The sequence below is a fragment of the Coffea arabica genome, chromosome 6e (assembly GCF_036785885.1).
Source record: "Coffea arabica cultivar ET-39 chromosome 6e, Coffea Arabica ET-39 HiFi, whole genome shotgun sequence".
Lineage (NCBI taxonomy): Eukaryota > Viridiplantae > Streptophyta > Magnoliopsida > Gentianales > Rubiaceae > Coffea > Coffea arabica.
The window spans coordinates 62,471,902-62,497,426 of NC_092321.1; the positions used below are offsets into that span (position 1 = coordinate 62,471,902).

General features: G+C 38.0%; 4 protein-coding genes across 9 annotated transcripts; 2 read left to right on the top strand and 2 right to left on the bottom strand.

The window, feature by feature from the left end:
* The first annotated feature begins 3 nt into the window (after positions 1–3).
* LOC113696761 (magnesium-protoporphyrin IX monomethyl ester [oxidative] cyclase, chloroplastic) lies at positions 4–2,446 on the top strand. Its single transcript, XM_027216149.2, has 5 exons — positions 4–779; positions 1,198–1,262; positions 1,359–1,686; positions 1,811–1,909; positions 2,016–2,446. The coding sequence occupies exons 1-5, from the start codon at positions 249–251 to the stop codon at positions 2,277–2,279; spliced, it is 1,287 nt and encodes a 428-aa protein (XP_027071950.1). The 5' UTR covers positions 4–248; the 3' UTR covers positions 2,280–2,446.
* Positions 2,447–2,815: 369 nt separating this feature from the next.
* On the bottom strand, positions 2,816–9,228 carry LOC113696767 (probable aquaporin SIP2-1). 4 transcript variants are annotated; one of them, XR_003449743.2, is made up of 5 exons: positions 8,683–9,228; positions 3,902–4,162; positions 3,613–3,815; positions 3,379–3,424; positions 3,210–3,284 (listed from the first exon to the last, which is right to left on the bottom strand). XR_003449743.2 is itself a non-coding variant. In XM_027216152.2 (4 exons), the coding sequence occupies exons 1-3, from the start codon at positions 9,022–9,024 to the stop codon at positions 3,648–3,650; spliced, it is 771 nt and encodes a 256-aa protein (XP_027071953.1). In that variant the 5' UTR covers positions 9,025–9,228; the 3' UTR covers positions 2,816–3,424; positions 3,613–3,647. The 4 variants fall into 4 exon arrangements, 3 of the variants coding, with proteins under 3 accessions (XP_027071953.1, XP_027071959.1, XP_071912057.1); XM_027216152.2 differs by having other exon boundaries at positions 2,816–3,424; XM_027216158.2 differs by lacking the exon at positions 3,379–3,424.
* A 311-nt stretch (positions 9,229–9,539) lies between these two features.
* On the top strand, positions 9,540–16,979 carry LOC113696781 (proteasome subunit alpha type-3-like). The gene is made up of 9 exons (XM_027216167.2): positions 9,540–9,903; positions 10,041–10,124; positions 10,419–10,492; positions 12,251–12,337; positions 12,438–12,522; positions 12,694–12,740; positions 14,436–14,501; positions 15,521–15,611; positions 16,715–16,979. The coding sequence occupies exons 1-9, from the start codon at positions 9,760–9,762 to the stop codon at positions 16,784–16,786; spliced, it is 750 nt and encodes a 249-aa protein (XP_027071968.1). The 5' UTR covers positions 9,540–9,759; the 3' UTR covers positions 16,787–16,979.
* Positions 16,980–18,657: 1,678 nt separating this feature from the next.
* LOC113696790 (uncharacterized) lies at positions 18,658–22,489 on the bottom strand. 3 transcript variants are annotated; one of them, XM_027216178.2, is made up of 2 exons: positions 22,079–22,487; positions 18,679–21,277 (listed from the first exon to the last, which is right to left on the bottom strand). In XM_027216178.2, the coding sequence occupies exons 1-2, from the start codon at positions 22,083–22,085 to the stop codon at positions 19,194–19,196; spliced, it is 2,091 nt and encodes a 696-aa protein (XP_027071979.1). In that variant the 5' UTR covers positions 22,086–22,487; the 3' UTR covers positions 18,679–19,193. The 3 variants fall into 3 exon arrangements, with proteins under 3 accessions (XP_027071975.1, XP_027071979.1, XP_071912058.1); XM_072055957.1 differs by having other exon boundaries at positions 21,900–22,485; XM_027216174.2 differs by having other exon boundaries at positions 18,658–22,489.
* Between the last annotated feature and the right edge of the window lie 3,036 nt (positions 22,490–25,525).

Consider the following 25,525-nt stretch of genomic DNA (forward strand, 5'->3'; position numbering starts at 1 on the left):
GTCGGAGTAGAATTTTACAGTCTCAGAATCGTCCTGTGGCTGGGTGGACAGTAGGATTCCTGTTCCCGACGTCTCCACCTCCTTCCCTCCAACATTACATTTGCTTATTTGCTCAGTGCTGATTGCAGACTGCAAAATTGCACTGCCCTCCCGACCGTCTATCCATATTCCAAATTCCCAGCACTAAACTCTCTCTCTCTTTCACACACACTCACTCCCTGCTGCCATTAAAATCATCATCAACAAATATGACAATGGCGGCAGCAGCAGCAGACATGGCCCTAGTCAAGCCCATCTCAAAGTTCGCGGGCGCCACTCCCAGGAGGATGTCACTAATATACAACGACAACAACAATAACAAGAGTGGAAGTTTTAGCCGCCGCAGCAGCAGCAGCAGGTCCATGATCAGAATGATGTCCACCTCCGCCCCTACCAGTGGCAGTGGTGCACCCCCGCGGCAAAGCAAGAAAGCCTCCAAACAGGGCATCAAGGAGACATTGCTGACCCCGAGATTCTACACCACCGACTTTGACGAGATGGAGACCCTCTTCAACACTGAGATCAACAAGAACCTGAACCAGGCCGAGTTTGAGGCCCTCCTCCAGGAGTTCAAGACTGACTACAACCAGACCCACTTTGTCCGCAACAAGGACTTCAAGGAGGCTGCCGATAAGATGCAGGGCCCTCTCCGCCAGATCTTTGTCGAGTTCTTGGAGAGGTCCTGCACCGCCGAGTTCTCTGGTTTCCTTCTCTACAAGGAGCTCGGAAGAAGGCTCAAGGTAAATGTATAGATATAAAGTATATACCCGCCCCCCCTCCTGCCTCCTACTACTCACCACTTGTTTGTATTCCACCCATCTTTCTTGTTGCTCCTTGATTGATTGATTGGCGGTTTCTGAAGAAGAAATCACTTAGCATGCTATAGCCAGCCAGCCCATGGGAATGGGATGAAACTCAACGCAACAGTAATGACTGTTGCTGCTTCTGCAATTGTCTTATTCGAGTATTCAATCACTCTTGCTGGCTGAACCTCTCCTTTAGTATATGCATCGTTTGCAGTGATAGAAGTAGCTTGTTGACTATCAAGTAATTTCGTCGTGCATTCATTCATTTACAAATCCTGGGGTACAAATTGAACACCTTCGCTGTTTATAAATCCTGATGTTCTTGACTTCTATGAGTTATCAATTGTTGCAGAAAACTAATCCTGTGGTGGCTGAGATTTTCTCTCTTATGTCTAGAGATGAAGCTCGCCATGCTGGGTATGATCTCTCTCTCTCACGCGCACACACGTCTGCATAGCATGTCGTCACGAGTGCTGATGATTTTGTCGGCATTTGGTTGAATTTCTTGTGCAGGTTCTTGAATAAGGGTTTATCGGATTTCAATTTGGCACTGGACTTGGGATTCCTCACAAAAGCCAGAAAATACACATTTTTCAAGCCTAAATTCATTTTCTATGCCACTTACTTGTCTGAGAAAATTGGGTACTGGAGATACATAACCATTTACAGGCATCTTAAGGCCAACCCCGAGTATCAATGTTACCCCATCTTCAAATACTTCGAGAACTGGTGCCAGGATGAGAACCGCCATGGAGATTTCTTCTCTGCATTGATGAAGGCGCAGCCTCAGTTCCTTAATGATTGGAAAGCAAAGTTGTGGGCACGCTTCTTCTGCCTTTCGGTAATAACAATACTCCACCTGCTTTGTTAGACATTATTGATTGTTCTCCACAAAACAACAACCGGGTTCTTGCTCGTCCAGATTGTCTCCCCTCACATCGTTTCAATTACATAATGCAATGCAGGTTTATGTGACAATGTATCTCAATGATTGTCAAAGAACAGCTTTTTACGAAGGCATCGGACTCAACACAAAAGAATTTGACATGCATGTCATCATCGAGGTGAGCCTGCAATCTCAGTACTTAAATTTCTTACCCTTTTATTCCAGATAGCCAGCTGGTTGGATGCTAAAAATCTCAAACCTGAGGCGTTCGTTCATCTCTGCAGACGAACCGCACAACAGCTAGAATTTTCCCTGCTGTACTCGATGTTGAGAACCCTGAGTTTAAGATGAGGTTGGACCGGATGGTAGAGATCAACCAGAAACTGATTGCAGTTGGGGAGAGCGAAGACATTTCACTAGTGAAGAACTTGAAGAGGATTCCCCTTATTGCAGCTCTGGCTTCTGAGTTATTGGCAACATATCTTATGAAACCCATTGAATCTGGTTCTGTTGACATTGCAGAATTTGAGCCACAACTTGTTTATTAGTAAGCTCGTATCTTTTAGGTACAAAAGCTAGATGTTCTTGTTCAGTCTGCAGGGAGCACTGTACTGTTGTTCCCCATACTTTTTTTACCGTCACAGAACAAGAACACTACTGTAAAACTGAGGAAACTTGGTTATGCTGAACATATATGCTTTGTTCACCCATCTAATCATGTCTCCCATTCCAGAGATGTATTGAACCAGAAACTTCGTTGAGGTGTCCTAAAACAGAGGTCACCTCAACGAGTCTGTATCAGATTATTTGTTGCTAAACATAGGAGAAGAGCAGAGAGGAGTAAACATCAAACGCCCATCTCTATACAACGTTATTCATTTAATTATGGTAATACAACGTTATTCCATCTGTAATCTTTTGTGAGGTTTTTATCTCCCCCAAGACATGTTAGAACAGAAATTTGGACAACCAAAAACGGAAGCTTTGAAAATGTGCAAAAAGCCTAAGGCATCACTTGTATCACCAGTTTTACGTTTATGGAACTCACAAGGAAGCAAAAGGACATGGGAGGAACCAAGAAAAATCAAGGAAAGGTTTTACGTCTAACCAAATAGACCCACGACTGGTTGCTGTTCCTGTTTGTTTAAATGAACTTTAATAATTGATACATACACTCCAAACTAAGAACTTCTATTCAGTTGATTATCTTCGAATAAGGAAGCATTTACCTGCTTCAAACTCCGTGGAATGGGAATAACTACATTATGAATCACGGCTGAACAAATATAACATGCCAACTTTGAATTCTTGATAGACACAACTGATTTGAAATATCTAGTAACTGCAGATATCAACTCTCAAGGAGGATTGGCATAATTCTGTTTATACTTAACGTGCAATCCTTCTTTATATGAGATCAATTCCGTCCGGGGTCTTGCACAAGCAAAGTTCCAGTATGAAGTTACCCAACTTCCGCATGTACAAGATTTCATCTTTATTCATTCAGGTTTTGTCACCTCCTGCTGTTCATCATAACCAATCACTTCATAGTTCTGTGATAAAGCAAACATTGCTTTAAAATTAAATGCACAGCGACGGATACTCTTGTTCTGAAGTACCAATTAAGGACTGCATAAGAAGCCCTACCAAACTAATAGAGACAAGCAAACCTCACATAAGAATGAATAGGGACCTGCAGACGTGCACGCAAATACAATCAGAGAGAGAGAGAGAGAGATAATGGGAAATCTTCTTTCTACAGCTTTGAAAAGAATTACATCTGCAAATAGAAGGATATGAAGACCTAAACAAAGTAAATCTTCCCTTCCAATTTCAGTCCTTAAGCCGGTAACTACATGTTAAGGCTACTGGAGTACTTACAAATTCAAGCATCTGAGGTTCCGATGGAGAACATATCAGTCTGACTTTTCACCTTTTATTTTTGCCTTATCTTTTTCCTGTGACTGCATTAACAATTTGAACAACCAAACAGCAAGCAAAGTTGCCTCCATTGGTGCAAGCCAGTAAACAAGTATATGCTCCTTGGTTATATGGTCCCCACGAGCATAGGCCCAACCCATCACCTAGAAAATATCATCAAATGAAAACTAGGCCCCATAATGTGATCTTTAATGGTAGAAATAACATAAAAAATTAGTTATGCACTTACTGATGCTGGATTCATGCATCCCCCTGTTAGATCAGAACCAAGTATGTGAAGAGTAAGCTTGGCAAGGCTTGAAATCCAGGTTTTCGTGTAGAAACTTCCAGGAATCTTCCTGGCAAGCCCAAGTGACACAATTACAATAAAAAATGTCAAAAGTCCTTCTGTCAATGCACCTAGATGGATGTCCACATTGAGTCGTGGACCGCTTCCAATTGCAGGAAATGCTTCACGGATGAGCATGACCCCAATAACTGATCCAAGGACCTACAAGCAGAAAAATTAGATATAAATGGTTAGAGCCAATTATTGCAGTAAACTCTAATAAGCAAATAATCCTGGTATGAAGAAGACAATCAGAAATATATTCAACTCTCTGTGAATAATAAGTTTTTGGCAGGCTCTTCTTCTTTCAACCCATCTCACTAAGTTTTTTTTCTTCTTTCATGGTTATATGCACCAACTTTCCAATGCATGCAACTCAAAAGCAGCATAATACATTGCCTTTCTGATAGGGATAGTCTGAGGCAACTCCCCACTCCCACCCCCAAAAGAAGCAGCAGAAATTAAATTGTTCTACCTATCAGACTGTTATTCTATACTACTGTCATCATCAACATAATGTAAAGATTAGCTCTGTCCCCACGTCCCCCCTTTCCAGAGCAAAAAATTACTGCATCTGTCACATGTTGCTGAATTTGAAGAACTTGATGGCATATATACAAGAACCTCAAGTTAACACAGAGAAACAGGCTACAGAGCTATATCTGTTGGACAATTGCACCAAGGAAAGGGGAGAAAGAGAAAGAAAATTGTAACTTAAACAAGTCTTATATCAAGTTTGGGCTTTTAATCCCTATCATGTCTCATTCACCTTCAAGTTGCTGTAATAACATCAACCGCCACTCTGTATCTCAAAGATAGATAAACTTGTCAAATTTGCAATTGCAACTCAACATAAAAAGCAGAAAAACCCTCCCTGCTGCACAAGAGGAGGCATATAAGGCATTGTATTATGCTAAATTCCAGAAAATTATAATTTGGACTGACTAAACACCATGTGAACTTAATTAGTGATATTCTATCCCAGTCATTCCTGTTGATAACGATTTTTCCATTTTCATTTTGGGTATGCACCTCCTGTTTGGTTTAAGGAATTGCACCGACCTCCTTTACCACATCCATGTTAGGTCCAAAAGTTACTCACACATTATGCCCTTAAAATATTAACAAACTCTTAACTAACATATTATTTTCTTTTCTTATAGGGATTCCTATTTTATTTACTTCTTATATGTTTCCCCTTCTTTCTTTCCCTGTTCCTTTGTTGTTTTGCTCTTCTCTTCGTCTATGCCCATTCACCCTCCAAACCACCATCATATCCAACTCTCATCGATAACACCATCAACCCTTACTGCTCTGGTGCACCAACACCCATACTTCAAGACCAAATCTGTTTTATCCACTACCACCACACTTTGCCTGAACACATAAGCAAATACATTTAGAACTGCATTTGCACAAAGATACTTCAACTCATTTCTGACAAACACACAATAGCTCAGGCAAACCACAAAACAGCAAACAGAACCCTCAAAGCTTCATTGTTTCAAGCAAACTTAAGGTTATTAGCATCTTTATAGATCAAAAGGTTCTACCAAAGAGGCCTTAAGAATCAAATGCTAACAAATCAAAATTGAAATAGCTAAGGTAAAAATCCACATAAAAAGAATTCAAATTTGGGTTGTAGAAAATTGATACGATTGACCAACATTTCGCATGAAGAATACTTATTAATTAAAACATTAAGAGGCTTTTACAGGTGGGAGAGGCAAAAGCCAGATGAGGGAAGAGCAAGAGGAAGGTGGAAGAGGAGATTAGGAAGAAGTGGATGACAGAAAAGAGAAAACAGCATGTGGTGGAAGCAGAGAGGGGGAATTACATATGGAGTGGGGAACTGAGTGAGAAAGAGCATGGGACAAAATCTGGAGAAGATACTACTGTTTTCACATTACTAGAGGATAACAAGTGTCTTTATTTTAATGTTTATGCTTATGTAATTGTTAAGATATGCCAACTTCTTTGCAGATTTTCTAGATTCCTTTTAGTACTAGAATAATTTAGTTAGTTGCTCAATAAATCTAGGTGTTAGGATGTTTGTTAATAGAAGATGATGCTGAGTTGTTAAAAAATATTTTTGCTAAGATTTGTTAAGTAGAAGATTATGTTAATTTGTTAGAAAGTAATTTTGTTGAGATTTTTTTGGAGAATTGTTAGCTGGAAATTATGTTTATTTGTTTCTTGTAAACACTAAAAATAGCTGATGAATGAAGAACATAAGATCATTTTCAACCCTCAATACAAAGTCTTAGTCAGCTATTTTTGTAACAATAAGCAAGTTTTTGGCCAAGTTTGTTTGTTACAAGTTTTTTAACAACTTTAGCTACAGTAACCTCAAAAAACTTTTCAAAATTTTTAAACTATACACTTCAAAATATCCAAAAATTTACAACATTTCAAAAAAATTTTCTACAACTTCTACAGTAAGCTACAATAAAGTTTTAAACAAACACCCAAAAAACTCACTTGGCAAACGGGGCCTAAGTGTTGTTTAGTAGTTTATGCTCTAAATTCCAACAGTAATCCGAACTGTAAACTGTTGCTAAAGGAGTTAATGACAAGCAAGGCTAGTGTAATCACAGAAGAGGCTATAAGGAGGTTCCTATAATATATCAAACTAGAAAAGAAGTTTTAGTAATTATGGAAAACCTAAGGGTACACATACTTTCTCCTTTATAAAAAGGCTTACTATTTATCATAATATGCTTAAAGGAGACTACTATGTTTTTCACCTTATTTGTTTAATATGACCGTTAACTTCTTCATTAATCAATTGTGAAACATGGATGGCAATCATCAACATGCTTCCGAGAGCTGTTAATCGAGCCGAGTCGAGCTCGAACACATGATAATCGAGCTCGACTCGAACCTCCAATCGAGCTAGCTCTAGCTCGCTTGATTAGTAATTCGAGCTACCTCGAGCTCGCTCGATTAGTAATTCGAGCTTCAAAAGCTGTTCGAGATCGACTCATCAAACTCGGCTGAAAACTCGAACTCGAGTTCAAAATCGAGCCGAGTTTAACGAGCCGAGTCGAGCCCTTATCGAGAAAAGGAAAGAGGGTAAAACTATCAGATACACAATAAAATTACGATAACACCCCTACTATTCGAGCCTGTCAAGCTGTTAGCGAATCGAGCACAGCTCGGCTCGTTTAATAGACAAGTATATATACAACTCGAGCTCGGCTCGTTTTTCTCAGTAAACGAGCCGAGTCGAGCCCTTATCGAGCCGGGTCGAGCTCGGCTCGCGACCTCTATTAACAGCTCTACTTCTGAAAGTGCAACTTCCTATCTTTTACAGCCCCCAATCAACAAGGTTGAAATCTTCAGAATTCTTTCTAGAAAGTCTAATCCAACAACCTAATTGTAACTTAAGCTCATTCAGTTATAAAAAACCTCGGAAGCATAACAGAAATCACGTTTCTTGTTTGTCTACCATCGTTAACTTGTATGTCTACCTAATAGAAGTTATGACATTTTGGAACACAATATCCACCGTTGCACATGTTGTCATCTTGGCAGCTCAAAGCACTTAACCATGATTATACATTAACTATCATTACATGTTAGCCTCTACGAAAAAGAATCCCTTTCATTCTTGAAACACTACGTCGGATTAGTCCCAAAGCCGATACTAGCTTATAACACAATATGCAGCAACCAAGGAAAATATCAATCACCAATGAGGAAGGGTATTAAAGATCTATGGTTCAATTCAATTGTCAAGAACAGAAAGAACTCGTAAAAGATACATTGTGATCTATCAGAGTAAACCACAAATTTAAGCTCAAATTTCCAATCCACGAAAAGTTAGCAGTGCCTTTAAGACATCTATTATCTATTTATGTATCAAGTCCTTTGTTTTTTGCAAACTTTAACCTTAAAAAATACAAACCGAGTTGGGAACTTAATCAATTGTAATAATCTCTGCATTCTCTTAAAACGACAATGTACAATAATCAAACCATGTGACCGGTATTCCTCTTTTAACTAATATATCACTATAATTTAAAAGAAACATCAAAAGGTTGGATCACAGCCTTCCATCAGCTAGAATCTTAACGGCAAAGAAGGGCCATCTACTGCTGCATGGCCACAAATACCACCACAAACGCGCACATACAGACACACAAGAGAGTGATTGTAGAGTTCCTTTTTCTTGAGGGATGGTGGAGGTGGTATGGAGGAATGATTCGGTAGCTCAAGTAGAAACCCTCTCAATCTGTTGTTGAGTTTTGGGTTGGTTTGCCACCTTGTGTTGAGTTCATTTAAATAATAAAACGAAATATCAGGACATCAAACATTTTGACAGAGAAAATTGGAAAAGCATCAATTAGGGATTCACCTGGATCAGAGCTGAATATGGAAAATCACCATATATTTAGAAATAGATGTCAAACCCATAATTACACAGTTAAGGCACGGCCAATTTTAGCAAATTGAAAAGGAGTAGCCATTTGGTGTCATGCAATTACTGTAGAATTCCCTTTCCACATTACACATTTTCATCTTGCAGAAAAAAAAAAAAAAAAAGCCCACAGAAGCAACAGAATAATTTGGGGAAAGAAAACTTAAGTTATGAAGTAATTAAAGCCAACAGGAAATTGGTATGAAAAGAAACAGAAGAAATATATGAAGAAAATAGTGGCAGGCAGAGTAGCATGCACCTGAGCAGGAATCCTGGCACAAAGAACGAAGAGAAACTGGGTGAAATTGCCAGAGACAGCAGAAGAGAAGATGGTGAGTGGATTGTAGCTCCCACCTTTGGTGGCTTTGACCAGGAAGGCAAAGAAGAACATGTTGATGACAGCAAGAGCATGCTTCAAGATCTCACCTTGGACGTCATCCCTTCCAAAGGCCATGATATTGTACACAAAGATCTTGATCAGCACACTTGACCAAACCCACATAAAGGATATAACGAAATCTGATGCAACCAACACCAATCTCCTTCCCATCACCCCCATTGATTCCATATTTTTTCCTGAGCCCTCACTCCCTGTTCTCATTCTTGGAAGGAGAAAGGGGGGCGGAGGATGGTTTGGGTTGTTTGACTTTGCTGCCCCTTTTTCGTTTGAAGTCTTGGTGGGTATTTGCTTGCTCTGTTTTCCTGGAAGGGGGGAAGCTCAAAGCTGTGTTGCGGTTGGGAGTTTGTTCTTGTTCATGGCTAGAGGGAGCGAGCCAGTTCGCTCGCTTTCTTAGGAACCCGACCAATTACTGCTATGGGTAGTTAGTACACTAAAATCAAATTATGTCAAATAATCTACTGCAGAATATCCAATCGAACAGAGTCCACACACTTTGAAGAGGGAAAAATGCAATTTTGGTCTCCATTTGTTTTTTGGATGGCAAACCAAACTATTGAGGACTCTACTACTAATAGTAGTATTTTTGTCTCCCCACCTAAATGCTGAGAATTAGTCCGCATGTATTTATAGAAGAAGTGCTTTTATTTTTTATTTTTTCCTTTTTTGAATTTTATTCTTTGTCGCGACTCAAGCCTCCCCACTTTTGTTTGTTTTTTTTTTTTTCCCAAAAGGACTTTTGTTTGCCTTTTCTTAAACCACTGTCTTGGCGACAAAGAAACCCCCATAGGAATTAGGATCCTCTCAATAAGAGGAGAACCCACACAAACACTAACCAAGAAGACGAAGCAATTTTTATTGTTAAAGAGTAAATCTGCAAAAACAGTAAGCGGAAGCAGAATACGGCCAGCAATCAAAAAGAATACTCGCAAAAGTAGAATGAGCAGCATAGGCACAGGCTACGACCTATCAGTCACCACCTTCTCCCCTGATGGCCGGGTTTTTCAGATCGAGTACGCCGCCAAGGCCGTCGACAACAGCGGCACCGTTGTCGGCATCAAGTGCAAGGACGGCGTTGTCCTGGTTAAAATTCCCTTCCTGCTATTAAAGTATTCCGTTCTAATCGCACTTAGGGCTTCCAACCGTTTGAATTTTCCTTCATAGAAATTAAAGATCGCTCTTTTTGTCCTTAACTGAATATGCTAGTACCATATCTTTAGGGAGTGGAGAAGCTCATTGCGTCAAAAATGATGCTGCCCGGGTCCAATCGGAGAATTCATGCTGTTCACCGCCACTCCGGCATGGTAAAGTATCGCGCTTTCTGCTCTATTTTATTCTATCTTATTTGCTGTTCCATTTTGCTACTTTTTCGTGAGTGGACGGACTGCTTGTGCGCCTTACGCCCTTCCCATTCACGGCCCCTTTTCTTTTCTTTTCTTTTTTTTTTTGTGTTTGGGGGGGGGGGGCTGGGAAAAGAGGTGGGGTTGTAAGAAGCCCACCGATATTAGTTGTTACCATGCCTCCACCACACCACATCCATCTGGTTTGACTGTTCTAGTTAGACTCTCTCTTATTCTTTCTCTTTCTCCGGTTTACAGGCCGTTGCTGGATTGGCTGCAGACGGGAGGCAAATTGTTGCACGAGCTAAATCTGAGGCAACCAATTACGAAAGGTTTTCTTAAGCTTCTGCCTTAGCCTTGCTAATCTTCTGCTTTTGTTAATTGAGCTTTTACTTGCTGAAAGTTTTTGTATCTCGAGCGTTCCTATTACTGATACTTCTCTTTTTCCTTGCACTAGTTCCTTCGTTAATCATGTGTAATGCTGTTTATATATCACGTGAATTAATAAGTAGCACCTAACACATTCTCATATTTCTAAAGAAAAATGTGGTTTCAACCACGTGTCCCAACTGTTCTGTATAGTTTGAGGAGTTGTTGCTATGCTTTTAAATCTTGGAATGAGATTTGCTAAATGACTGGGAAAGAGCTAGACCAGTGTACCATCCCAAGTGGAACACAGAGAGAAGGAAGAAGATGGGCAGTGGAAGTGCGATGCTCATACTGCCAAGGAAAAAGAATAGTATGAAGTAAAATGACTACCTTGTATTTCCACCTCGTGTTACCTAATGAAATCAATGTGAAACTGATTATTACCCGTATGAGTTTTCCATATTACTTCCAGATTGTGAATGTTCTGTCTCATCAAATTATTATTCTCAAATACTATGCTAGCATCGATTTGTCTCTTAGCACAACAGGTCCTATATGTTCTTTATCAAGATGGCATATTTTCCTAGTGGTTTGACATGTCCCGTGCCGTTAAAATTGAACTATTAACCTTAAACTTGCTCATATAGAAGAATCTGACAGCCTTTCCTGATAGTGTTTGTTCAGTCACCAAGAAATGAGTACCAGCATGACTCTGTTTATAGCCATCCTTACACATGGGAAGTTGTTGGGATTGATTGCAATTTAGTAAAGTTTAAAGTTACATTTGAAAATCTTAAAAAATTATTCTTTGAGATTATAATGCGGGGGTTTGTATCAATTATTACCAAAGTTCCTTTTCAAGGTTCCAGGTTTAAGTCAGTCTGCATGTACTGGGTATCATGACAATCTGGATAGAGTGCTTTTGCTTTTCTTTAGATTAAAAACTTTGCCAATTATTGCCTGAATACTAGAAACTGCATTGTTTCTCCAATTTTGACATATGGAAAGCAGACCAAATTGAGCAGCGAAACTTTTTGTTGGATCTGTTCTTTCCTCTCTTTTAAATTTTTGAGTCATGTTGAAATTGTTCCTATTCTTTTTATATTTTTCCTGGTCTCTTACTGTCACTTGCTCTTTAGCAGTTCAGGTTGCATTGGGTACTGCATTATGACTTGGGAAGTAGTGCATTTTGATGATAAAATTTAATTGTGCTCTTTCAGGGAGCTTTGTGAATTACATCAACTCCTTTAATGAATAGTTATTGATTGCAAATAAGAAAGACATCTTGTAGCTGAGCGAAGAGGAAACTGTTAGCTACAGTTTCCTTAATTGGCATATTATGAAGAAGATGAAAGAGCTTTTCAGCTCTTTAAGATGTCATTTAGCTTTCTATTATTTAATTATGAAGTTATTTGCTGTAAATGTTTTGATGTATGACTGTATTCTTGGTGTGGATGGGTGTATAATTTCCAATTAAAACCTTAAAATCTTATCACACAATACTGGCTGTGATTTTACAATAGCTACTTTGAGCTATGTGTGTTCTTCAGTTCCAAAAAAATGTACCCTATATTCATGTTCAATTGCCTTGGGAACCTTGAATCTCATCAGACAGTAGTTTTTATCAAAATAGTGTAGTTACTAGGAAATATGCAATGTTTGCAGTTTCTAGTCAATGTACTCACTATTTACGTATCCTGTCCTGCGGGATGCTTTTGCAGTGTGTATGGAGAGCCAATTCCTGTGAAAGAGCTTGCGGACCGTGTTGCTAGTTATGTTCATCTATGTACACTGTATTGGTGGCTCAGGTTAGATTGTATAAAATATTGCTGTTCTTTTGGGTATCATTTCCCTGAGCTTTCTTTGTGCATCTGGAACTAAATATTGTAAGAGGATGAATTGCTCCAGGCCCTTTGGATGTGGAGTAATATTAGGGGGGTATGACAGAGATGGACCACAGCTATACATGGTTGAACCTTCTGGTGTTTCTCATGTGAGTTCATGTATTTAATGTTTCATATGAAACACACACTTGATGCATTTGTCAGTAACTGTACCACTCTAACAATAATTTCCGTGAAGATATGGCTACTGATTTAGATTTATTTGGTCATCTTGGTTGACTTTCATTTCACATATTGATGTATAATGGCATTTGTTGTAGAGGTACTTTGGCACGTCAATTGGGAAAGGCAGGCAGGCTGCTAAGACGTAAGTAGCACATTTGTCCATATGTTCCACTCTTTTATCCATATTGTTTTTCTGTGATTGTATTCTTTACACCATATATAGCTCTTGTTTGATTAGTGTTCTCCAAAATAGAATATTCAACTTATGTAGAGGCTCCAATGTCAATTTTCTTTGATCATTAAGGAACTGTTATAAATGATGGGTTCTCACTATCCTTTTTACCGGTCAGGATCTGACCTTCAGAATAAAAATCAGGATTCTATCTTTTGAATGATTAGAATTGACTCCTTCCTTTGGATCCTTATTTGGGCTGTCAGATTGGTTAACTAAGTTGGACTTTAGTTGATTTCTTTTACCATTAAATTCATTTTAACTTAAAGTGTGGGTTAACTTCACAAGGCTTTTGATGTATGAAGTCTAATAATCAATTTAGCCTTGGTTCCACTTCAGCAGTTTCACATGTTTTGCCTGTCCTTGATGAATAATATAAAGTAACACACCTAAAATGTAAACACTCATCCATATATCTTTATCTATGCATGTGTTTATCCATATCTGTTTCTTTTTCCTGATGAAATTTGTAATAGAATTCGTTTACAAGAACAAGATGTCTACCCCACAAAATTTAAGAACGGTAACTCTATTGTATAGAAATACAAGAAGAAAAGGAGAAGCCATGATTTGCTAAAGGAAAGCTTATGAAAATTATGCAAAATGCCTTGAAGCAGACAAGTTCAAATTTTCCGAGTTTTTGCTTTCTCAATTTTACAATGATACATGTCCTTTGCATTAACAGTTATATTTCCTAAATACTTCATGGGGCAAATGCATATTTGTTTAACATCCTCTGCTTCCTAGCATACCAATATGGTTTATAGTTGCAACAACATCATATGTTCTGGAAAAAACTTGTGCTGGCAATTTGTCGCAAGTCAATTCATCAGATGAGTCATGGATACCTCAATGGTTGGGGGAGGCAAAAGAAAAGGAACAAGACATAGCTCCTCAAGCCGCATTATGGGTTTACTCTACTGGATTCAAAGACAGACATTTAGTATCTCCCTTGAGCATTTGGCAGTGTGGAATTGGGGGTTTAGTATGTCTTAGTAAGAAGTTTCGTATTTAGCCTTCTGTCTTTGGGCCTCAACCATCTAACAGACTGCCCTGCTGAACTTATAGAGATTCTTGATGGATAAAGACTATCTGAAAAGTGTAAAGAGGTTGCTATAATCTTTATAACAATGCGCTTAAGGATGCCACTTATCTGTCATCAATTTCAAATAAAGGTATCGGTGCAAGAAATTGTTATCAGACAGTCATGCCTGTCATATTTTATATTTGTTTTGTTGATTTTCTTGTATTGGTTCTCAGTCTGCAAAGCCACTAGGCTGTCAATCACCCGATTTTTGCTTCTGCATGTTGTCTCAAGCACACAATATTCTTAAGGGAACAGCCATGACTTTAAATGAGGTCACTTCAAGGATGACACCTAAGACACTTTGAAATAGCATTCTTTGCTAAGACGAGGGTAATCCCTGTAGACTATGTGGTGAGAGCAGTCTCATGCAGTGGACTGCTTTTTTCCATGGGCCATTTTTAGAAGAAAATGGGAAAACTTATTATTCTTGTAGATCCTTTTCATTCTCCTTGTGTCCACTTGTTTATGCATATCCTGATATAGTTTTTATAGTCTTACGAGAATCTTTTTGTCCGCAGAGAGATTGAAAAACTGAAGCTTTCTGAAATGACATGCCGTCAAGGGGTTATTGAGGTGGCAAAAATGTAAGTGTTATCATGCAGTTTCACTTTGCTAATTCAATCAAGTTCATCTTGCACATAGAATCAAGTTCAAAATGGGTATATGTATGCTTTAAGTAGCACTCTAGAGCCTCCATGCTTATGAAATGCTGCTTGCTGTTTTGATGGATGATCATCTACTCAAGATTTTACAATTGGCTGCTGTTATTGCGAGAGCAATTTTGCCTTGAACAGAAAAATGATCCATTACAAGGCACACAGATTACTTATTTGTTTCTGACTAATCACTGTTTTGTGGGACCTGGGGTCAGCTTTTAGTTTCCTTTCACCTGTCTTTATTTCTTCCTCTTTCACCATGAATGATGAAAAAAAGCCTAGATCAAACTCCGCTCATCCTCCTCTGCTAACTCCCACTGGGTGTCAAAATCCAGTTGTAGATTTACTACTAATCAAACATACATTTTTTGTCAAAGTTCAAAACTTTCCCATCGAACTTTTTTTTTTTTGTTGGTATATGTTAGACCATTTTCTTCAACCTCCATTTAATTACCAAGTAAATATATATAGTAAATGTGACTAAAAAACATAAGCGTTCAACAACCCATCTAATTGTTTCATAAAATTGCTCGTATATGTTCTGTGAATTCCAGTTTTGAGTATAAGATAGAGCAATATCCTTTCCAGCATAGGGCAGATATTGGTGGGGAAAAAGAAATAAAAGAGAGGGGAGGCAGGGAAGAAAGGGAGGAGATGGTTGTGGAGGTGGGGGGAGAGAGAGGGAGATTAAGTTGTGCTTTAGAAAGGGATGAAGCCTGAAGTGTAAAAGGGCTTAGCCTCGAACTGATAGAGGTGAGAAAAGAGATGCGGGTCTGAATGGGTCCCTGACAATTTATCTGTGGGTCACTGCCTGGATGATAATTGGAGTCATTGCACTATGGGAACATAGTGCTGTCCAGTGCAAGTTGATTTTGAACACACTAATCTAGTCAATTTGGACTTATACTCTTATTCATCTTTGACTTGTTTGCTTAATCTGAAATTAGAATTTATGGAGTGCACGATGAGGCAAAGGACAAGGCCTTTGAATTGGAAATGAGTTGGGTGTGCGATGAGTCAAATCGTCAGCATCAGAAGGTAATACTTGGTTGGCATCTTAATGCAAATCTTAGTGGTTTTCTTACTCGTCAATTAGATTATTGAATTTTTGAGATTGAACCACTGCGTCACATTTTGTTCTTGCTATATAACTTACAATCAAGTGGTAATTTATTGCTTGGTCCAATGTCATTGGCTTTTCTCCTAAGCTGAAATAGCTTCTGCATCATATTTGTGGAAACTCCTGACTTGCTCCCCTTTTGTTGTTGTTTACTATTATTTCACAAGCAGCATTCTTGCACCTTATTGGGCTTGTTTGTTGTATATGTACCTTTTGAAGAGATCTAATACTATTGGATTTACGGTGGATCTGGAAATGCACTGTTACTGAAGATGACTTGCATTCAGAGTCATTGGTCTTAATTAGATTTTTTCAGATTTACTCGAAAGTTAAATAAGGATGAAGAAAAATTTAGAACCATCAAATAGATGACTGTCTAAAAAAAAATAATAAATGACTAATTTAAAGATCGTGAAATGTTTGAGAAAAAAAAGGCTTATGAATTGATTTATGAATCATGACAAGGTATAGATTTTATCTACGTGATTATTTGGAAAATTATGCTACTTTTGACAAATGATCATGAAGACTGCTATGGCAAGTTTCACGCCTAGGACATAGTTTGAGAAAGGACTCATTTTAATTATTTGGTCGTGTTGGAATGATAGCCGAGGCAATTGCTTAATCATTGTTTATCTAGTGCATGTTGCTCATCTACTCCATATGTTCACCAGATGACAAGCAGAGGAAGTTGGTTGTTTTGTGAATTTGTGCTTCTTAAATTATGACATTAATTTCCTAATTTTGAGGCTTGCTTTAGTTTTCCACCATTGGCAAGTTTGCAAAACATTAAAGGAGGTTAATCTTGAGTTCCATTAAAGATCATCTTGGTACCAAATAGCTTTGGTCAACATAGGTTGGTTCTAGTTTTTGAATGGCGTTTTACTTCCTATCGTGCTTTGTCTTAAGAAAGAAAGAATTGGCAGACGTTACAAATTTTTTTGTCACGTGCCTTAGAAGACATGCAATACTTTTGAGCTTGAACTGATAACTTTTTTTCTTTTGGGTTTCTCATGCTCAGGTTCCCGATGATCTTTTAGAAGAAGCCAAAGCAGCAGCTAAAGCCGCACTTGAGGAAATGGATGCTGATTAGGAGCTCAAAAGCATATGCTTCCTGCTCTTTTAGTCTTTCACTTTTTTGAGAGCATATACTCATCTCGAAAAACCCTATTCTAATGCATTAACAGATGCCAAACAAAAACCACATGTTTTTGTACCCTGAATTTTTTTTATTTTGGGTTATTTGTGTGGCTTCTCTCAATGAGGATTTCAAACAGTTGATTGCCTGCTGATTAGTTAGTTATTTCTAACGCGCACCCGTATAGTTATGCTTCAACCATACAAAGAAGAGGGTTGGAGAAGAGCAAAGATGTGTTGGGGATCATGTAGTCGTCTATGATCCCCTGGAAATTTTGTTATCTTTGTCATGCAAAGGTAGGAAAATGAGCAACCTAGGAGAAGCTCCTGCCAACGTAGCCTGTCCAGCGTTAATTACATTTTACCTCCAACCCAAAACGACCTGCTCTTCCAAACCCAGAAAACTTGGGACTTTCCAAGCGGCTCATCTTCTAACCATTCCTCCTCCTCCCTTTCTAAATTCGCATGGGTTTCTCTGCCTTTCTCTCTAACACACAAATCTACTGATTCCTCTTTCCTCTATCTTCTCTGATGGACATCAGTGGATAATTTGAAATTTATGTAATTGGTCGGTGGATGGATCTCCAAAAAGGCGTAGGTTTAAGGAAATATTTTATCGTCATTTTGGGTCTTGAACTGACGGTGGTGTTTGTTTCAGGGGATTTTGATGCAGGAGTGGTGGTAATTGTGTACTAGAACGTTGGTAGTCTAAGGAAACGGAGCAATCGACATTAGTTGTGAGGAAAATATTTTCAAAAAGTCAACTTAAACATGAGAAAGTACATTTAAGAAAAATATTTATTTTCCGCTAAATATGTGCTTGGGGAAATATTCATCAATACTATATTTCCTCTCCCTATAGATATGCTTATATTAAAAAGGTAATCAAGTACTTAATAATAGCAAAGGTACCAGGTCTCAGAGAATTTAACAATTAGCAACCATCCCAAAGGGGCCAGAAAACCTCACAGTGAAATCTCCAAAAAGCTTAAGCATTTAACAAGAATGCAAACTGTGACGAATAAAAGCAAAGAGAAATTGCAGTATGGGAGTCATTTCTTGTGTATTACCCCCCACCTAAATTTCTCTTATCTTTAATAAACAAAACCATAGATTAGTTTGCCATGGGGAATATCAGGAATGGATCTCAACTTAAACCTAGTGTGCTTTAAAACGTTTGATGGAGTTTGGTACTCGTAAAACACTCGACAACATGGAACTTTCAGAGTAATGACAACAAGACGTTGCATTACATTCATGAGGAAAATGGCAAATATCATTATCTTGCCATCACATGGAAAGAGAAAATACAAAACAAAGAATCATTTTTCATTCCCATTGGCAAGGAGCGGTTGTTTCCGTTCCTGCCGTTCCAATTGGAAAGCCCCTCAACACTTTGACAAGTCTGACTTTCAATTGATGACTATAACAACAAACCAGTTCTCCATTGTCAAGTCTTACTTTCAATTAATGATCACAACAACCGGAAAGAAAAATTATTCTCTTACTTGCATGTTGAACAGCATGATTGCCTTTCACCACGAGCTGCATAATGAGTTCAGCAAGTATGACCCAGTAGCCTGCGTGTCCATCCTTCCTAAATTCTTATCCTAGAGCCTGCACCAGCAGAGAGAGAGAGAGAGAGAGAGAGAGAGAGACTCAAAGTTGTGTTATGTAAATATTACTAGCATCAAGCACATGAAAAATCCAACAAAGCGACAATCGCAAAAAATGGCAGCATTGCCTAGAATTACAAGAAAGATGAGTAATATAAAGAAAGTGACTGGATCAAATAAATCAACGAAATAAATTTACACAAGTAATATCTTACTTGCCAATGATGTAGGATTCTCTAAATTCGACAAGTTCATTATCCTCGAACAAACACTCGTATATCTGAAAACAATCTGCAGCGGCTATCTTTACAATATATAACAGAACTTGAGACAAAATACAGTGTCCAAATCTACATGAAAAAAAATAAGAAAAAGAAACATATAGATATTTGGTTACACCAGCTCAACTGCAAGAACAAGCACCACACTTTCCAATCATTTTGTCATGACCGTTCAGCGTAAATCCTCAGCTTGGGGTTCGTCTGCATGTGTAAATGACTGGGGGAAGCCCAAACCATCTATCAAGAAGAAACAACAGTATCCAGCTGCTGGGATGACCTTGTTGTTCAGTAACGATCTCCAAAGATAGCACTCTGAACCACTATAGCAACCTAGAGGCCTTTTTCCATAAGCATGGCAAATAATCCACAAATTGAACGGAAATCTGCCCAAAATCCTGAAAAGCTATCCCAGAGTCAGAAACTAATGATCTTCCAATCCTGACACCTAAGATAGAAAGAAACGAATCTAACTACCCCTGTCAATTTCCTTCCCATGATCTTCTTCATGAATATGTCTCCTCAACCTTCTTAACCAGATGTCATAATCCATAGGATATGGTGTTCCGCATAAACTATCAACATAATCTGCAAATGCTTTCAAGACAGCAGACATATCTCCAAGCTTCTGTTGTATCAGCCTCTTTGACCAAGAGGTTTCTCTCCATTGCAGTGCCCCCTCCACAGAATCAAGATCAGGCAAGTCTGCACCCGAGGCAAAGTAAAGCATATATACAAGGCTCTCTGCATCAGAAGCCGAGCACAACTTTCCCTCTTGAAGGGCATATGTAGAGGAGAAATGAAGATTCATTGCTGGACGATCTCTCTCCTCTAAGATAGCATGTCCCCAACCAATAAGGACAAAATAAGGCTGCCCCCTTCCAGATGTCACACAAATAACATTCTCAGGTCGAATATCTCCGTGCCTCATTCCAGCTGATGCAGCAGTATGAAGGGCAGATAAACAATCATGGCAGCACCTGATAGCCTCCTCTGCACGGAATTCACCAACTCTCACCATATCAGCCACAGTCCTCCCAACAGGGCTAGTTACTAATATTGGAGTACCACACCAAGGGTGGTCACAGTTCCCGCCTGAGCTTGGTCTCCGACACTGACCAGGGTGAATTACTCTGCCAGATACACTCAATTGTGGCAGATACTTGCTAGACAACCCCTTTTGTTTCATAACACCCAATATCTTAGTTTGCCTCTGAACTTGAAACCACAACTTCATATCTTCCCATGCTGGTTCTAATTGAGATGGAGGAGAACCAATATATAAAAACAGAGCAGTTCCTGAATCCTTGATTGATGATGCAATATAGTATAGGATCTCACCATCACTCAGAACTTCATTGATCTCATAACCTTGACGAGAGTCAGACTCCTCCAGCCAGAGGACAGATCCTACTTCTAGTTTCATAGACCTTTCAGAACTCAACCTGATGGATTCGTCCTGCACTTCAACAATTTCTGGTGATGCATTACGCTGCTGGTACCTGAATAAACCATTTCCATTCACACTGCTATCACCCAACTGCCTTTCTATTCTCCTGGCTTGAAGCCGAGAACTATGCTCAGCAGCCAAGTCTTCAACTGAGTTCTTAGGCATGCCAGCATACTGCACAATTGAATGGAATGTAGCAAAAAGCAACTGCAGCGCACCAATATCCCCCCAATTTGCATTGCCAAGCTTGTTCCAGATCCTGTCAACTGGGGAAATTGAAATACGTGAATGATTTTTAATCCACTCAGCAGCACATCCATAGACATTGTTCACATCAGCTTCTAGTTTGTTCACATCTGCTTCAACTTTGACGACCCCACCATACTGAGAATCCAATAGAAGAACAAAAACAGAGTTCAAACTCAGAGGGATATTCGACCTGCTGAAGCTTCTTGCAAGCAACACACGAACAGCAAAAAACAAAGCTTCGCCTATCGCCAAGCTAGAAGGCCTGGAGTTGATGTCAAGTGTAGCAAGGGTTTCAATATCAGGCCTTAAAAGTGCTAATTCAAGAACGTCATCCCACTTCCCCAGGGGATGTCTTGGATTCTTCAGCATTATAGCCGTGGCACAAAGGTCCCTAAATCTCCCTTTTGCTATGGCCTTCTCAGCCTGGTAAAACCTCAAGTTGGCATTGCACAGAGAGGAAACATAGAAAGGCAGAGGCTCATCCTGACTCCAAAATGCCTCCCACAAGCACTTGACACTTGCGTGGAGAAAATCTTCAAGAGCAAGATAAGCTGATGCTTCCGCAGCAGCAGATGTAGAAGCATATATGGCACTGGGCATCCGAATGAGCTGCTGAAAGGGAACCCCCTCTAATGCATAATCAAACTTTTGAAGATCTATCAACTCAAAAGGGATATCGAAGGGTGCTGATCCTCGTTCAGCGATCTCGTCAAGCCAACTCTTCAGGTTTGTGATAAAAAGTTTGCTATCTAGGAATCTACGCAGGAATTCTTTGCGATCCTGAGCCTTACCACTAGATGAAATACTGGATTTTTTGGTCCAAGATTCCACTGATTCCCGGTCAGGGGATCCACCTGACAGGTACAATTCCATTCATGAAATACATCAGCTAAATAATCATCACAATTTGAGCAGAGGGTAGTATTATGTAACTACTGGTGCAGTTGAGCTAGAACCAGCGAATCCATCAAATTCAACACAAGCACACCCAACAACGAATGAAATGTCAGAAGCAACAAACAGAAAGAGCACACACGCCCACTGCAATCAGAAGCAATCATGGGACCAGGAAAGACCAAGGCAAAACTCAATATCATGCAGCAGTTAATTGAAACAGAAATAACCAGGCACAGCAAAAAAATATTTGAAGGGTCCGTTTGGCACCCGCCGGCCCTGTTCGAAAATAGCTGCTAGTATTAGAGTTTGATTAACCAAGCATCACAAATAAGGTTACAAAATCCAAAGCAAGTACTAACGCTAAGGATTGCGTAATAAACAAACATACAATTGCCTGAAAGAAGGGGAAAACAAAATCGAAAAGTGGGCAGCATAACTCGCAGACATCAAAAGAAAGGAATTCAGAAAACCTAAAATGAAGCCATAATAATTCGCAAGTTCTGGGGCAGCAGTACTGAAGTAATCAAGTAACAATCAAAAGAAGACAGTAAAAATTCTCAGAATTTATCCAAACATCACCGGAAAACACAAAACTTTTTAAGTTAATGACGTTGTTCCTGATCAAGAATCCAGAAAAAATGGTCAATTCAGTGAAGCCAGAGTTGAAGGAAGGGGAGGGGGCGGTGGGAAGCGGATATTTAGGGTTAACAGGCAGCAGGAGAAGAAGAGAGAGTGGGGGAATTCCGTCTTAATATTACCGTCCATTTGTTATAGAATGATAATGACGGTGAGATGGTGAGATGATCAAAAAATGGAGCCAAGCAAATTGAGGAGATTCCCCTCCCCAGCCCAGATTCGTTAAAGAGCCGGCATGAGTCAGCACAACTACAACTAGAAACTGCAAAGAGTCTACAGAACTGCTACAACAAGCCAACAACACACACACACACACTCTCTCTCTGTCTCACTCTCTCACTCTCTCTCTCTCTCTCTTCAGCTTAGTTATTTTCTGATTTCCTCCCTCTCACGCGCATGCATACACAAGCACAACTCTCTCTCTCCTTCTCTCTCTACAACCCACCCCAAATTTGTCTCCTGATTTTCCTTTCAGTTTCTTTTTCATTTTTCAAACTCTTTTTCATTTTCTAATGGCCTGCTTTTTGTTTTTTTCTTTTCTTCCTATTTTTGTATAAAAGCTTGAACTGTACAATTTACTCAGTTAAGTATACTTTGGAACTATAAACAAAAAAAAAAAAAAAGGAATATGAAGCTATGAGTGTGTTTGAACAGGGAAAGGGATCCATTTAAGTAACGGTATTGAATGGAATATGAAATTATAAGTGTGTTTGAATAGGAGATTATTTTAGAATGATATTTTGAAAAAATATTATAGCACTTTTTTTGCGATGAGATAGGGGTAATTGCGGAAACCTCCTTTAAGATTTCTGACTGTTGCACTCACCTCCCTTGAGGTTTGGAAAATAGTACTAACCTTCCCTATCATAAACTTGTGGCCTATAACTGATATAAGATAGGATAAATTTACTTCTATACCCTAAGAGTTTAAGGTTGTTTGTGAACAAATTTGGGGCAAAAAAAAATTAGGGCAATAAACAAGTCTCAGATAACTAATTAAACAAGATTAATGATTTTTTTTTTGTTTTATTGGGTACTTTAAGTGCACCTACAAAATGGTGCTATTTTGATGCTCCAACATGGTGCCATTTTGTGATTGATAACACTTGAGAGAACAATACAAACCATCTATTTTCTACATAGAATAGAAGCAAAAACAAGAAAATGTAGGAGAAAGAAACCTTTAGATAAAACTTAATAAAAGAATAAGTTTTGGTGGTTTTGGTTGAGTTTATTTCATCTTATACATTCATGAAATAAAAGGAGAAAGAAAACAGAAATCAAGGCAAAATTTAAGGATTTTACTGTTAAGAATCTGTGACAATCAAAAAATAATAGGTAAACAATCTTTTATCATTTCAACTTAATACACAAAATTGTGGTATTAGTTATAGTATGATGAAATTGTTGTGTCGATCATGAGAGAACATAGCTGTGTATGAAATATAGTAAATAGTGTGAGATCGATATATTATAAAGTATGATAATAAGAAACTCTATTATACTGATTAAAGGTGAGTTTTTTTGCTTGATTAATGGTCTCTTTATATTCTTTAGAATCTCATCTTTCTGAGCATATGTTTGTTGTTTCTTCCAAATTTACTGCTGTCCTTGTTCTCTTTGCACATATATGTTATGAATTTCACTAATTGTTTCCATCTTTTAATGTTTTTCATTCTTTCACTAACACTACTTCACAAAAGGCAAAAAGAGTATAAATGGAACAAAATTATTATCTCATTTCTCAAAAGATTTTTTTAATGGCACTTTCTCTAACATGGGTTGAAGTTACTATCAAAATCTTAAATTCAAAGGAGGTTAGTTCTATTTTCCAAATCTCAGGGGAGGTGAGTGCAACTGTCAGAAACCTCAGGAAAGGTTTCTGCAATTATCTCTATGAGATAAACAGATGGTTTGAAAGATAAAAAAGTGATTGAAAATAGTATTTGTGATACAATCAACTGTTGTTATGTAAATAAAGCTCTACATTAGCATTGGAAGTTCTTTTGGCCAATAAACACTCAAGTTAAGACCCACTCGAAGCTCTTGAAGATGTTTTAGGAGCATACCTCAGTACTCCTACATTCAAAATACCTCGTTTTCTCTATTAATGAAATTGCTATATTCAAAAGTTAAATTTACTGGTGAATATATTAATGAAATTGCTTAGTTCAAAAGTATGCCAAATGCATATCCAGTATTAGATCTAATACACAATTAATATTTAATAGTGCACCTAAAACTGTGCTAGTATAATCTTTTTGTTTAATCACATCAGAATCACTTTTAATAGGGAGAAAAAAATGCAAAACAAAAATGAGCTTCACACCACATTATATGTGCTGGTTTACAATATCAATAATCATTTCATTTTTTTATCATTTTTTTCAACCAAAAGAGACTGATCAACAAAAATTCCTGCAAACTTTGTTCTTATTTTCATACCAAGTGTGAATTGGCTTTATCTAAATATTTCATATCAAAGTTTTTTTTTGGAGTGATTATTTTATAAACTCATTTGTTTGTAAACTAGCGCCTTATAGTAAAAGATTATGGCACACAAACAAATGATTACATGAGAGGTAACAACAAAATTTTAAAGGTTGCTCTAGTTCATATAGTTTCAATTGGAAACTGCTAGCCAAGATATATTGATCAATTTCCTTGCCATTAACTAAAGCTTGTTTTAATCCATATAAGACTTATTTAGTTTACAAGTCTTATTTTCAAAACCCATTTGAAGATTTTTCTAGTTTACCATATGGATTTCTTCCATTAGATTTTCATAAACAAAAAGTTGTTTCTACATCCACTTTTTGTATTTTTAGATCCTGCATTGTATATATACATATTAATATTTTTATGCACTCTTTGTAATTAGATATAAGTGTTGGGATTGAATTTTATCCCACCAATAGTTCATTTTGTTGGAACAGTGGGATAAAACCCAAGCCCAACAAAATGAATGTTTTGTGGGATAAAACCCAAACCCAACAATAAGTATCTAAAAGTCAATATCTTGTTTTTTTTGGAAAATTACTCAAATTACCTTCAAACTCTTATTATTGTATACTATTGACAATATACTATTAAACATATCATATTGCCCCAGAATTTATAAAAATGCATATACATTTTTTTATCTCTTCCGTTAATCTCAACTTTCAATCCTATTGAAAGCTCCCTTAGTATAACATATAGTTGTGATCTTATTTATCATCCACCCATGTGTTTTGACTGATCAAGAACAGTTGGCTACCATTATGAGGCTGACAAGCTTTGACAAAATTTAATTTGTAAACCCTAATTTTTGCATAAATTTGACATTGGATCCATTTTTATTGAATGTCTTCATATAGGGCTAAATTTGAAGTTAAAAAAAGGTATCTCTACCAGCATTTTAAGAATCATTCACGAGATTGCTTAAATGTTATACAAAAATGATCCTTGAAGTGATGAGATTTGGAATCAATAATAATATTATGTTGCACCAAATCTTTCTAATTTCTAATGCATAACCATGCATCACCAATTAACACTATTTCCAGCTACTTCAAGACCTAATTGGC

Excerpts from the sequence above, each read along its gene's own strand:
- LOC113696781 (XM_027216167.2), top strand. The coding sequence starts at position 9,760 with ATGAGCAGCATAGGCACAGGCTACGACCTATCAGTCACCACCTTCTCC. Across the intron at positions 12,741-14,435 it reads GGCAGGCAGGCTGCTAAGAC|AGAGATTGAAAAACTGAAGC; the intron begins GTAAGTAGCACA and ends TTTTGTCCGCAG. Across the intron at positions 14,502-15,520 it reads GTTATTGAGGTGGCAAAAAT|AATTTATGGAGTGCACGATG; the intron begins GTAAGTGTTATC and ends ATCTGAAATTAG.
- LOC113696790 (XM_027216174.2), bottom strand. The coding sequence starts at position 21,296 with ATGGAATTGTACCTGTCAGGTGGATCCCCTGACCGGGAATCAGTGGAA.
- LOC113696761 (XM_027216149.2), top strand. The coding sequence starts at position 249 with ATGACAATGGCGGCAGCAGCAGCAGACATGGCCCTAGTCAAGCCCATC. Across the intron at positions 1,263-1,358 it reads GATGAAGCTCGCCATGCTGG|GTTCTTGAATAAGGGTTTAT; the intron begins GTATGATCTCTC and ends TTTCTTGTGCAG. Across the intron at positions 1,687-1,810 it reads CACGCTTCTTCTGCCTTTCG|GTTTATGTGACAATGTATCT; the intron begins GTAATAACAATA and ends AATGCAATGCAG.
- LOC113696767 (XM_027216152.2), bottom strand. The coding sequence starts at position 9,024 with ATGAGAACAGGGAGTGAGGGCTCAGGAAAAAATATGGAATCAATGGGG. Across the intron at positions 4,163-8,682 it reads GTGCCAGGATTCCTGCTCAG|GTCCTTGGATCAGTTATTGG; the intron begins GTGCATGCTACT and ends TTCTGCTTGTAG. Across the intron at positions 3,816-3,901 it reads GATGCATGAATCCAGCATCA|GTGATGGGTTGGGCCTATGC; the intron begins GTAAGTGCATAA and ends GATATTTTCTAG.